General features: G+C 36.0%; 1 protein-coding gene across 1 annotated transcript in view; it reads left to right on the top strand.

The window, feature by feature from the left end:
• The window catches only part of Stk4 (serine/threonine kinase 4), a 97,299-nt gene that overhangs the window by 37,238 nt on the left and 46,452 nt on the right, over nucleotides 1-13,609 (top strand). The window contains exon 10 of the mRNA XM_026408311.2: nucleotides 10,160-10,317. Coding sequence (XP_026264096.1) covers nucleotides 10,160-10,317 — 158 coding nt within the window. The remainder of the gene's footprint in view (nucleotides 1-10,159; nucleotides 10,318-13,609) is intronic.

The raw sequence follows: 13,609 nt of genomic DNA, 5'->3' as shown, positions 1-13,609 counted from the left end.
GTTTTGGGGTTTTGTTGTTTGGTACCAGGGATTGAACCCAGGGGCACTCAACCACAGAGCCACATCTACAGCCTATTTTTGTATTTTATTTAGAGACAGGGTCTTAGCATCTCTCTGAGTTGCTGAGGCTGGCTTTGAGCTCACTACCTTCCTCCTCAGTCTCCTAAGCCACTGAGATTACAGGTATGTGCCACCATGTTTGGCTGGTAGTGCTTTTTGCCCCTGTTCTTTTATTAAATGGTGTTTTGTAAATGCCACCTTGAGTATGTCTAAGCATTAGCATGAAAATGATTGAGCTAAAGAAAGTCACTTGTGTATTTCAGTAATGTTTTACAAATATGCTGAAAAGAGAAGAGGTGTGTGTGTGTCTGTGTGTGTGTGCGCGCGCGCAAATTCCTTGGCAAGAAGATGGTAGATGTTTTGAAACTCTGTTAAATAGTTCACCATACAAGATGACAGATTTTTAAAGAATGCCAGACTTTGGAGCCCCTTGAACGGAGTTTGTAATGTTTTGGACTTTTATCTTGATACTGTGGAATTTTTTATTAACTGGATTTTTTTTTCCATCCTTGAAAGATAATCTCTGTGGGTCACTGCACTTTCTCAGAAGCTCCCTCCTGAGTGAGGTTTATAGTAGAAGAGTAGACATCTTGGTGTACTTAGACTTTTCTCACAGCTTCACAAATAATTCAAGGTCGTTCTGCCAGAGTGGAGACTAAATCCTAATTATACAGTTTTTCTTATTGTGTCCAGATGTTAGGCCTATTTTTATCTTGGAAACCACTGACATTCTTGCTTTTTTGGGATAAGCCAAAAAGTACAGACTCTTGGTGCCTGAAAATTCATTCAAAACACCTTGCCAGACCTACAGTATAAAAGTGCCAGATGTCATTGTGAGTTGAGTGAAGGACTCAAGGTCTATATTTTTGGGAATCTGAATTTCTTCAGTATAGTTGTATTGGTAAAAAGGAAAGCCAGAATTAGTTGTGGAGATATACAGTTTCTCAGAGAAGGCAGTAGCATAATATCAATGAAGAACAAAGGAAAGTTGAATCCAAAAGACATATTTTTGGGGGCTCTTATGCCTAAAAGGCAGATACATTAGTCTTGATTAGTTAGTGGAATATATTTCTCTGGAGCTCTAAGCTGCTTATTAGTCTTTTTCAGTAAGAAAATAGAGCAGGGGCTGGGGTTGTGGCTTAGAAGTAGAGCGCTTGCCTAGCATGCATGAGGCACTGGGTTCGATCCTCAGCACCACATAAAAATAAAAAATAAAGATATTGTGTCCATTTAAAACTAAAAAATAAAATAAAAAGAAAATAGAGCTGCATTTTTTAAATATGAATTTAAATTGATCTATAGAAGAAAAGATTGATTCTCTTTAAGTGATTCTCTGTGTGTCTGCTCTAAGAAATATCATCTTGTAATTGGTATTTGTTAAAAATGAACTTATTTAAGCCAGGCACATTTTAGCTACTTTGGAAGCTTTATCAAGAGGATCAAAAGCTTGAGGCCAGCCTGGGCAATTGGTGAGACCCTGTCTCAAAATAAAATAACAAGTAATTAGAAGGACTAAGAATGTAGATTAGTAGTATAGTACCCTGAGTTCAGTCCCCAGTACTATAAAAATCAATCAATCTTAAAAATGAACATTTAATACCAACCAAGAAGTATTTATTAGGTAGTCACTATGTGTCATTATTGTTCAGTATGTAAAACAAAATGAGACATTTACTGCTGACTAGGAACTTATAAATTAAAACAGGTAGTTGACATTTGTCATTGACATTATTTATGGCATGCCTCTATACTGTAACTGCATTTTCTAATTCTTTAAATGTATAGAGCCTGAACCTGGGTATTTCAGATACTGATATTTGATAGTGATATGATGAATTGAGGAGAAAGGACCTCTGCATATGAAGATAATAAAAAAGTAGTCCAGATGCTGGGTAAGGTTTCAAAAACTGTTAAAGAATTTGTAAGAAGGAAGACAAGGACTTATGTATGTAGGAAGGCTGGGTAGGATAGTTCATGCAGGTGCAAAGTCAGAAAGGTAAAAATGTATATCAAATATCCATTTTACCTGAGGCACATGTGGGTTTTGATTTAGTTTTTAAAGATTTTGAATGCCAAAGTAAGGAGTTTGAATTTGATTCTGTTTTTAAGAAGGTATACAAAGAAACTTTAATTAGGAAAGTGGGGAATTCCAGAAGACTGTAAAAGGTATAACCAATTAGGAAACTCCTGCAATAACCAAGGTACAGATCATTCTCAATGGTGAACCTTTTACATCTTTTTAGATATGTTCTTTGTTTGAAACTTGGATTTAGATATCTTTGAATAGATACACTGCAGCTCACCACCAGTAAGACACACTTGAGCACTGCTGCTAGAAGTCAGGTCAGTTCTCATTGAGGCACTTACCCAAACTGCTTAACTGGAAATTATTCTGGGTCCCAGGGCATCTTATAAGTTGATTCCAGCAGTTCTTAGTGGTTTCAAAGAACATGTAGAAGAATATTTATGGGTCACATGCAGCAACTTGGATTATAACTTATGTAAGTAAATGTGTTCACACATGTAAAGGGCTTATGTGCCCAATAACCAAAATAAAACTGCAACACACACATATAACAAATGTTAGATTTTTAAAAAAACAAAAAATCTTATAAGGAGTGTACATTATGGCATGTTATTCCAAGCCACAATAACACATTGAGAAATTACTGGAGGTGATTTCCTTACAAGTACTTATACATGAAACACAGAAGAAAATGTGAGTTCTTACCCAGTTGTCTACTTTGAACAGAATTAATTACCATTTAGGTAAAAAATATTTACTATAGGAATTTGGGAAAGAATAGGTTGACCATATGGTTTACTTTGTGACAGTTTGAAAGATGAAGGTTTGAAATGGAAGGCCATAAAACTTAAAGTCTAAAAGATGGTTATTCCAGAAGAAAAGTGGGTTTAGGGGCTGGAGTCGTCGCTCAGCGGTAGAGCGCTTACATAGCATGTGCAAGGCTCTGGGTTCAATCCTCAGCACCACATAAGAAGAAATAAATAAAAATAAAGGTATTGTGTCCAACTACAACTAAAAAATAAATATTAAAAAAAAAGTGGGCTTCAGCCTTTCTTTGGTCAAGTTCCTTCCCAGTTATGACTATCTGGCATTGTGTTATATAAGTCCAGAAATGAGAACAAATAGTACATGAAAGTGGCCCATTGCCTTTTTTTTCTTTTAAATAGTTTGAGTTATTGATACATAATTCACAAATCATACAATTCACTCATTTAAAGTAAACCATTCGGTAGTTTTTTTATATATATATTCACAGACTTGTGCAGCCATCACCACAACATAATTTTTAAAAGTTTATTATTTTTAATTGCGATATGTATTAAAATTCACCAATTCAAAGCATATGATTTATTTAGTAGGTTTTTAATATATTAACAAGGTATTGCAATTATAAACACTGCTGAATTACCAACTTTTTTTTTTTTTTTTTTTTTTTTTTGGTACTAGGAATTGAACTCAGGGTCACTCAACCACTGAGCCACATCCCTAGCTCTATTTTGTATTTATTTTGTATTTATTTTGTATTTATTTTGTATTTAGAGACAAGGTCTCATTGAGCTGCTTAAGTGCCTTGCTTTTGCTGAGGCTAGCTGGCTTTGAACTCACGATCCTCCTGTCTCAGCCTTCTGAGACACTGGAATTACAACTGAATTCCCAACATTTTGATAACCCCCCAAAGAAATTCCTATTAGCAGTTACTTTGTATTCTTCCCCATCCCCAAGTAACCATTAATCTGTTTCCTGTCTCCATGGATTTGCCTATTCTGGACATTTTTATGTGGGTGGTACTACGCAATTTTGTCACTTTTTGGTCAGGCTTTTATTTTGCATAATGTTTTCAAGATAAATCCATGTTGTAGTGTGTATTAATATTTCAGATTTTTATAGCCAAATAATTCTGTGCTCTGTGCATATATCATATTTTATTTATCTTTTCATCAATTGGACATTTGGATTGTTGGGTCATTCTGCTTTACATAGTGTTTTTCAAAGAAAAATAAGTATAAGGTATAGGTGCTTATGAATTCACTTCATTGTTTGTGGCTTTAAAGAAATTGTCCATTTGGCTTCATAAATGTGGCTTACAAAGAAAAATAGGCCACTCATTGTATGGAGTTCATGTATTTCCTGCATCAGATAAAAGAATTAGCAAAGAAGTGGCTTCTTTCTTGTCCTGCTCAGTCCATTCTTCCTTTGGCTTCAGGTTTCTTGTATTATCATTCAGTGAAACGTTTTCATTTCCTGGGATACATCTGAAAAAACAGCTCAAGTTGAAAGAAAATGCCCACTGGCCAGCAGCTGAAGCCCCTGGGACAGCATAACCTTTAATCAACTTGTAATGGTTCTCTTATGCTTTTCAGCACTGGCAGGCTGCTGTCCAAGACTTGATCATCCAGCTAAAGGATTCCAAAAGAAAAGTTCAAAGATAAGGTTTCTGGGAACATTCCGTTCCCCACTCTTTCTGCCCTCGACTTAATGGCAGTACTAACAAATCAGGAATCTTCATTTTCGTTTTAGGGAATTTATAGTATGAGATGTAGCTCACAGACTTAAAACCTAATAGTTGGCATTCAAATCCTATACTCTTTGGTTATTGGCTATGAAATCTTAGGCAAAATTCTCACCTGTAAACTGGGTATAATAACACATACCTCTAAATTCTGTGAGGATTAAGTGAAGTAGTACTTTGTCTGGTACTTACTTGGTAGGTGCCTAATAAGTGCAAGTCTTCTTCCTCCCTTACTTCATACAGTGGTCAGGAAGTTTGGTTGAGAACATTCATGTGAAGATACCTGGTAATTATATAAATAAAAATAAAAAGAGTCAACATTAAAAAAACAAGAGAGAGAGAGAGAGAGACCTGGTAAGAAGCCTGAAATTCAAAATGTATTTAGTAAATGTTAGTTGAATTTGAACCTGAGTTTCCAAAGGATGGGTCCGTTTTTGCAGGTATAGAGTGGTGTGTGTGGGTGGGGAGGTGAGGAAGAGAAGTAGAGAGAGAGGGATGCAGACACAGTCAGACTCTTTGTCATTTTGCTTTTGTTGCTTAACAAAGCACTGCAAGATTTTGTGGTTTAAAATAGCGGTCATTTTATATTTCATTCATGATTCTGTAGGATGGCATTAAGTTGCACTCAGTTAGATGTTTCCTCAGGCCTTGTCCCTTAGCTTTGTTCTCTGATCAGTTGTTATAGTAGCAGCTGGGGTTGGCTGATTTATGAAGGCCTCTGTAAGACATCTGATGATTATACATAGTATTTACCATCTATCAGGCTCACTGAAGCTTATTTACATTTTAGTAGAGTACACAAGAATTTTAAATTTCTGCTTACCATGTATTTGCTGTTGTTTCAATGCCCAAAGGAAGTTAGATGGCCAGGGCCAGAGTTACTGTGGGAAGGCATGACCCAGGGTGGGGATATCAGGTGGAAATTATAGTTATCATTTTAAAAATCAATCTCAGGTAATAAGAATTTGTATATTTTTTGTATATTTGTATATTTGTAATTTGCAATAGGAATGTGTATCTATTTGATCATTGGTCATAATCAACCCATAAAATCAGAGTGAGAACAGATGCTATAGGTTTAATCTAAAGTCCACCTGTCTTGCAACTGAAAGGAATAATGAAGAAGTATGTTTTGTTGCTGGATATAATGCTTTAAAAAATAATGCCCTTATGGCTTTTGTATCATTCAATAGAAAAATTTTAATTCATCTACTATTTCTAGGTAGAAGTTGTCATTTAAAAAAATTAGCTGTAGATGGACACAATACCTTATTTATTTATTTACTTAATTATATGTGGTGCTGAAGATTGAACCCAGTGCCTCACACGTGCTAGGCAAGTGAGCCACAACCCCAGCCCTAGAAGTTGCCATTTTTATAGAACTCATTTTAGTCATTTCTCTGTGCCTTTATACTGATGGATAGATGGATGGATGGATGAAAGGAAAGAAAAAAAAGAAGGAAGAAGACAGGAAAACAAACCAGGCAGGAAAACAAATCGGACATGAAATAATAGAAGTGATGAGAGAAGATGGTACATGATATGTGGAACTTATTCTCAAAATTTAAGTGTGTATTTCCCAAGAAAGAAGGTACTGTTTTAGCCAGGCATGATGGCTTACACTTGTAATCCCAGCTACTGGAATTCTGAGGCAGGAAAATCCCAAGTTCAAGGCCATCCTGGGCAACTTAGTGAGATGCTGTCTCAAAAATACAATAAAAAGCCAGGCATGGTTGGCACATGCATGTAATCCTAGTGACTTGGAAGACTGAGACAGAAAGATCACAAGTATTAGGCCGTTTCAGCAACTTAGTGAGACCTTGTCTACAAATAAAAGTATAAAAAGGACTAGGGACATAGTTTAGTGGTTGAGCACCCCTGGGTTCAATCCCCAGTTAAAAAAAAATCCAAGAATATTCTTTTTTGTTACCATAATATAATATGCTTGGTAAGTGGTGATTTCTCTAGCAACTACTCTACCACTGAACTACACCCCAGCCACCATTTTCGAAAAATGGTGATTGTTCGAAATAAGCTTTCTCCTCTCTCGAAAACCTCCTTTACTCTTAGATTATCACTCTGAGCTATGGATTCTTTTTATTCTGTGTGTTCTTTTTGATGTTGCAAGTGTTCCTGAATTTCCTAGTTGTGTCTGTGTGTGTGAGGGTGTGTGTGCTCAAGATGTCTCTTGTATTGTTTTGAGTACTTGCTTTTTTTGCACAAGAAGATGTTCTAGTTTCAATATGTAGTGCTCCTTCTCTAGACCTGGAATCAGGTATTTTTCTCTTTAAGTCCTAATTTTTTTTTTTTTTTTTTTTTTAGCAGAGAATGGTATTGGAGCCCCAGATCTGAGTGCTAAATGAGCTCATTGGTCCTGAAGTTTCATTGTTCCAAGTCCTTTTTAAAAATTTATTTATTTATTTATTTATTTAGTTGTAAATGGTGTATGTGGTGCTGAGGATCGAATACAGGGCCTCACACATGTTAGGCGAGCACTCTACCGCTAAGCCACAACCCCAGCCCTCCAAGTCCTTTTAATGAAAACAGCTGAGAAATATCTTTTTCAAAAAAAGAATAAGATCATATTAAGACCTCCAGTTCAAATGTTCAGAGCTCTCCAGTGCCTCTCTCTGTTTCATGTTTAATACTCAGTGCTAGACCCCCTTTGTAGGGGTGGTGCCTTGTATACTCCAGTTCCACAACATTCAGTGTGCCTTTATCCCCCAGCCTTACCAAGAGTGTATTTCCCATTGAAATATAAATTTTAGTTGTGTTTCTCTCACTCTGAGTGAACCTAAGCATTTATTTTTTTCATGTGTAAAGACCAATTAGGTATCTGTTGTATACTGTCTTTTCGAGTTGTTAATCCATTTTTTCACCTTTTTTAGTCTTCCTTGATTCAAAAAATTCTTTACATATTGGGAGCTTACTTCCGTAATACATAAAGAGTTCTTTGAAATAGTCTTTAAAAAATTATTTTAAAATGTTATGGTATTTGTTGTAAATGTTTTCTTTCTGTTTATCATTTGTCTTTTTTTGGGGCGGGGGAGACTTACCAGAATCGAACTCAGGGGCGCTCAACCACTGAGCCACATCTCCGGCCCTATTTTGTATTTTATGTAGAGACTAGGTTTCACTGAGTTGCCTCAGCCTCCCCAGCTGCTGGGATTACAGGTGTGCGCCACTGCCCTCAGCCTCTTATCATTTGTCTTTTGGTTTGACTTACAGTATATGTGTGCTTATTCATTTTTTAAAAATTTGTGACTTTTTCTTATGCAACAATTTTTATCTATTTTTATTGCATCTGGATTTTTGTCATAGTCTTTTCCACATGCATTCACACATTTTCTTTTAGTATTTATGTTTTCCATTTTTACAATTAGATCCTTTGTCCATTTGGAGTTTTTCTGGCTTATGGTATGAGATGTGGATCCAAAGTAATCTTTTTCCAAATAGCTATCCATTTATTGGGTAGCCACTTGTTCTTTTTATCTTGTTTCTGGACTTTTTATTCTATTTAGCTGCTCAGTGTCTGGTCATGATATATACTATTTCTGAACATGTCAAGTTGGTAGTACTATTGAGATTGCTTGGCTCTTAGAGATTCTTTGAACACTCCTTACTTTATGTGTAGAATTACGTGTTGGATTGCTGCAGAGTTGCCTCTGAAACAGTCCTTTCCTCTGGTCCCAGAGGAAGGGAATGAGGCAAAAGAACATAGCTTCCTAACACATTTGCAAATCCAAAGCACTCCCATTTTTATAAGTTTTTTTTGTAGTTCCTGAAAAACTATGGCATGAAATATTACCTGTAATTTAACTTAAAAACTAAACAGAGTAAGCATGAAAAGTACCTAATATCATAAAGCACCTAAAGTTATATCTAGAGTACACTGAACAAAACACCATGTATTCATTGACCGGTGCTAGCAAATACTGTGTTTAATCCTCTATAAGTAAAGAGGCTACAGTCTGAAAAGCTATTGGCGGCATCTGGAAGTAGGCAGATCTGGGATTGACTACTGTTGACCTTGGCAGTGATGATAGGAAGATGACAAACATCTGAGGGACAGTCAGGGTTCTGGCTTGAAATTACACTTAGGTGAGTGTCGTGAGATAAGTAAGATCACATAGGACAGTGTTGCTGGAGAGAAACACTTATTTATCTTCTAAACACCTCTCCATCCATTACTTTCTCTTTTTTTAATATTTATTTTTTAGTTGTAGTTGTGGACACAATACCTTTATTTTATTTATTTATTTTTATGTGGTACTGAGGATTGAACCCAGGGCCTCGCATGACGTGCTAGGCAATTGCTCTGCCACCGGGCCACAACCTCAGCCCCCATCCCTTTCTTAAGGCTCTGAATATTCTGGTCCTCCTTTCTGGTTACTGAGGAAAAGGGCTATGTAAGCCCTTTATTCATGGAAAGCACTGAGGAAAAAACTTCCTATATTTCCCCATATTAGCATTATGACCACAGGTACTTCAACATGTGAAATAGGTGCATACATCTAGCAAGAATTTGAAATCATGCCAGGTAAAATTACTCTTTTTGCTATTGTTACAAGTTACTAGTAATTGCTGTATTTGCTTTCCTGTGATAACTACTGCTGCTGCCAACCATTGATTCTATTCTCTGAGGTGGTTTGAGACCCAGCTTCTTTACCAATCTTCCTGGTCACCCAGCCTGCAAGATCTTATGGACACATGTAACTCTTATAATCAATTATGTTTATTTAATATGTATCCAGTACTATCTTCTTTAAAAAAGTTTAAAAGGTGTATTAAAGAAATTATAGCAAATAAGAATTAGTTATAGTCCCACTACCAAAGATAAACCCTGTTAACATTTTGGTATGTATTCTTACAGTCATTTCCCCCCCATCAATATGATTTTACTGAATTGAGATCATACTATATATATAATGTTGTTTTTCCCCATAACTTTATTGTGAAGCATTTCCAAATATTATTTGGAAATAATATTTCCAAGTTAGATAGATTATGATTTACATATATTTTATTTTTCACGCATATTTTTCTCATTCCAGTTAGATCAGGAGTTTATCAAGAAAAGTTACCCTAATATATCATCCCCACTCCTTACTGAAATGCCTGTAGAGAATATTGTCTTTGGTGGGTGCTAAATAAATATATTTACTTTTTTCTGAAGTGTTTTCCAGTCTGAATGTTACAGGAACTATCGACTATGGAAGACCTAAAATTATTATATGCAACTTATTCAGAGTCTTTGCAACACCCAAAACTTTCTATCTAGAAAAAGGAACCATGTGTGTGGGCATTTGTTTTAAGGGGGACCTTGAATTCTCTTGTATAAGGAATATTTTGATTGAGCATTTGTGCGTTTTTCTATAGTAATGATTCTTGAAAGAGCATCTAACAGAAAGACCCATTGGTCTTTCTGATATATTAGGGTAACTTTTCTTGATAAACTCCTGATCTAACTGGAGACATAGCCAATCTGGAGATCTATTTATTTACTAAACTTACCTAAAATAAAAGTGTATGCCTATTCACCTTTTACTTTTCTTGGTTTATAGGAAGGGATGAGACCATGCAACCTGCAAAACCATCTTTTCTTGAATACTTTGAACAAAAAGAAAAGGAAAACCAAATCAATAGCTTTGGTAAGAGTGTACCTGGCCCACTGAAAAATTCTTCAGATTGGAAAGTTCCACAGGATGGAGACTATGAGTTTGTGAGTATTGTTGAAATAAAGGGTTCTATCTTCTGGGGGAAGTGATCCAAAATACCACATATCCAGAGCTTTCATTTTACTGAAATGCCTGAGCATAGGAGCATTTTCCTAGGCAGTATGACCTGCAACAGCCCCTGTCAGCATCTCTGGGGCTAAGGGCCTCATGAGGTTGAAATATTTTTACTGACATCTGAGAAATTCCGGGGTCCCTGATTAATGGCATCTCTTTTGCTTTAAAAATCCTTTATTTGTTTGCCATTTTTCTTTTTGTATAGTTTGAAATTGTTAGTGGTGAAAGAAATATTCAGACATCAAATGAAGATGTGACTGTCTTTAGTAGTTTGTTTGTGGTTGTGATCTTTTTTTATTATTTATTTTTTTATTTTTTAGTGGTAGTTGGACACAATACCTTTATTTTATTTATTTATTTTTACGTGGTGCTGAGGATCAAACCCAGAGCCTCATACATATTAGGTGAACGCTCTACCGCTGAGCCACAACCCCAGCCCTGTGGTTGTGATCTTATATTTAAGAATTAGACTAAAGGGCAGTTGACACTGTTTTGTAGTACCTTTACTGTTTTGATAACTGTTCTCCTAATTTTAGTGTGAGACGATTATTCTGAGTCTTCTAGAGGCTGAATATTAAATTATTCCAAAGTTTCTTGTGAAAAACTGGATGTGGTTTTCCTTCCACTGCTTGTGGAACATTCTCCTTTCCCCACAGACCCTTAGTAATGTTCACAGGGACTTAAAGAGTTAGAGGCAATAAAAAATTGTGGAATAAAGTAAGCTAAGGAGTTTATGTTCCTTTCTAGAAAACATTTTTCTGTTTGGAAATTTTTTGTTTTTACATTCTTAAATTCTGAAGTTTGGTATTCAGCTAACATAATTTGTTGTTGTTTATAAAAGATCTTAGTTTGGGCATTAGATTTAACTCTGGGAGCCTTACTAATTTTGGCTTTCCACTACACTGCAGACTGGCTTAGAGGAAGTGATGTTATTCTTCCCTAACTTAATTACTGCTTTTGTAAAATGTCATAGTTTATTAAGGATAGAGATCTTTTGAGGACAAGAATAAATCACCTGAATTTATTTAACTGAGTAGAACCCAGAACCCATATTAGAACGCAAGTGTTCATTAATTTATTTAGTCAAACTTTTTCTCTTTAGACTGGTGATTGAATCCAGGGGTGCTCTACCATTGGGCTTTATTGCCAGCCATCTTTATTTTTATTTTGAGACAGGATTTCGCTAAGTTGTTGAGGCTGGTCTCAAACTTATATTCTTCCTGCCTCAGCCTCCCAAGTTGCTGGGATTACAGGCATGCTATAGAATAAAGAAGGAAAATAAGTAAAACATTTAGCATGTCAGATGGTGTGGTGTGTATTGTGGAAAATATAAAGCAAAAGGGAGGTAAGAAGGAGAAAGATGGGGCATGTGTGTGGGTGTGTGCGCGCGCGTGCGCATACACATGTGCACATAACTTTTTAAAGTAAAAGAGTAGTCAGTGAAGTCCTTGTTGGTAAGAGGATGAGGAAGTGAACTATGTGAACATCCAGAAGAGGTTTTCAGGCAGTGAGAAAACAGATGCAAAGATCGTGAAGCAAGAACTTGCTTGATGTGTTAAAGAGATAGTATGTCAGGAATGGCTTTGGGGTGGAACAGTAAAGGAGATCACAGTGTAAGGGAGAGACAGATAGCGTAGGGCTTTGTGTGGGAAGGACTTCTACTTGAAGTAGAATGGAAAACCATTGGCAAGAGGTGACTTGATCCTTTTTGTTTTATAATTATTGTTCTAGTTGCTGTGTTAATAGACAATTGAACTACAGATTTTCTGAACACAGGTGCAGTGTTTTTACTTACAAAGGACCAAAGATGCAGTTCACCCTCTGCCTCTCCTCTCTTCTAGGTCTTTGGCTTTCATCTTTTTCACTTTTGTGCTTGCTATTCCATGTTGCCTGTGTAGTTGTCTACAACATATTTGTAAGGCCAGTTTAATAAATCTGTAAGAAAAGGTGTTTAAATAACTTTCAGTTACTAGATCACACCATCATTGGGAGAGAATTCTTAAGAATCCTTAAATCTCTGTGTCTAGGTCTAATTGCCTTTCTTCCTATCTTTAGTTTTTAAATTACAGAAGTTAGGTTCTCCTGAAATACCACTTTAATGCAATTCATTATCTTAGATCAAAAGTTCCAATACATGAAGAATTCATTTCTCTTTGCCACAGTTTGCCTGTACTAAGATCATTGGCAGAGAACTTGTTTTGATGGTTAAGTTATTTATACAAAGGAACTTTTTGTATGTATTTAAAGAGTGTTTTCTATTTTGGATGTAAGGGATTGCTAGAAGGAATGGACCCGTGCGCACTGTGAATAGGCTCACATGTGGCCCATCTGCATTCTTCTAACTCAGAGGCCATAAATTGGCAGTATCCAGCCCACAGATCTTTTTGTGTGTTCTATACACAAAAACTTTTAGTTGATTTAAAATTTGAGAGATACAATGTTATCTTGAAAACTTGGAAGATTTTTACAGTCTATTCTATATTATTGGGTATTGTCTGGAGCTCAGTAACAGGTGCCCTCTTTGAGTGTGGCATCTTCAATTCTTCACAGTGTCTGGCCCACTTCACTCATTTGTATTAACTGTCTGACCTGACACTTAGAGGCATTGCTGTTGGGACTCTTGTTCTAAATTATTTGGATTTGTATATGCTTAAACCAACCTAACCTAATATATAAAATTTTGCTGTATTTTTTACCTTCAGATTTTCAAGAGAATTTATCTTCTAAATTCTGTTTTAAGAGCATTTCAACTAAACAATGAAAGAAAATTGAAGTGGGATATATACATGAATTGCTACATCAGAAAATACCAAAGATCAAATGGAAAGCTCTAATGTCTTGGTATTCTTGATATATAGTTCTGACCTTAATCCCAAAGCAAGCATTTGGCCTCGAAGTGGTCCCTAGATTAGCAGTGTTGACATTACCTGGAAATTCATGAGAAGTGCAGTTTCTCAGGTCCTGCCCTAGACATAGGGAATCAGAATCTCTGGGGACAGCATTCAGTGGTGCTGAAACCTGACTTCTAACCCTTGAAAGTCTCATTTGAAAATGTTTTTAGAAGTGTAGGTTTCTTCATATAGGCTGCTTTTTTCCTGCTAGGCCCTATAGAAATTCAGAGACAAGGATGTATTCATATTTTATTAACATTATATGGTTTTAAAATTTCTTTGTTATTCTCTTTTGAGTCTCTTGTACTCTTATCAGAAGCATCAAAGAAGT

This window comes from Urocitellus parryii, chromosome 6 (assembly GCF_045843805.1).
Source record: "Urocitellus parryii isolate mUroPar1 chromosome 6, mUroPar1.hap1, whole genome shotgun sequence".
In the NCBI taxonomy this organism is placed as follows: domain Eukaryota; kingdom Metazoa; phylum Chordata; class Mammalia; order Rodentia; family Sciuridae; genus Urocitellus; species Urocitellus parryii.
Note: the sequence above shows the minus strand (reverse complement) of the source record. Positions and strands in the feature narration are given on the sequence as shown.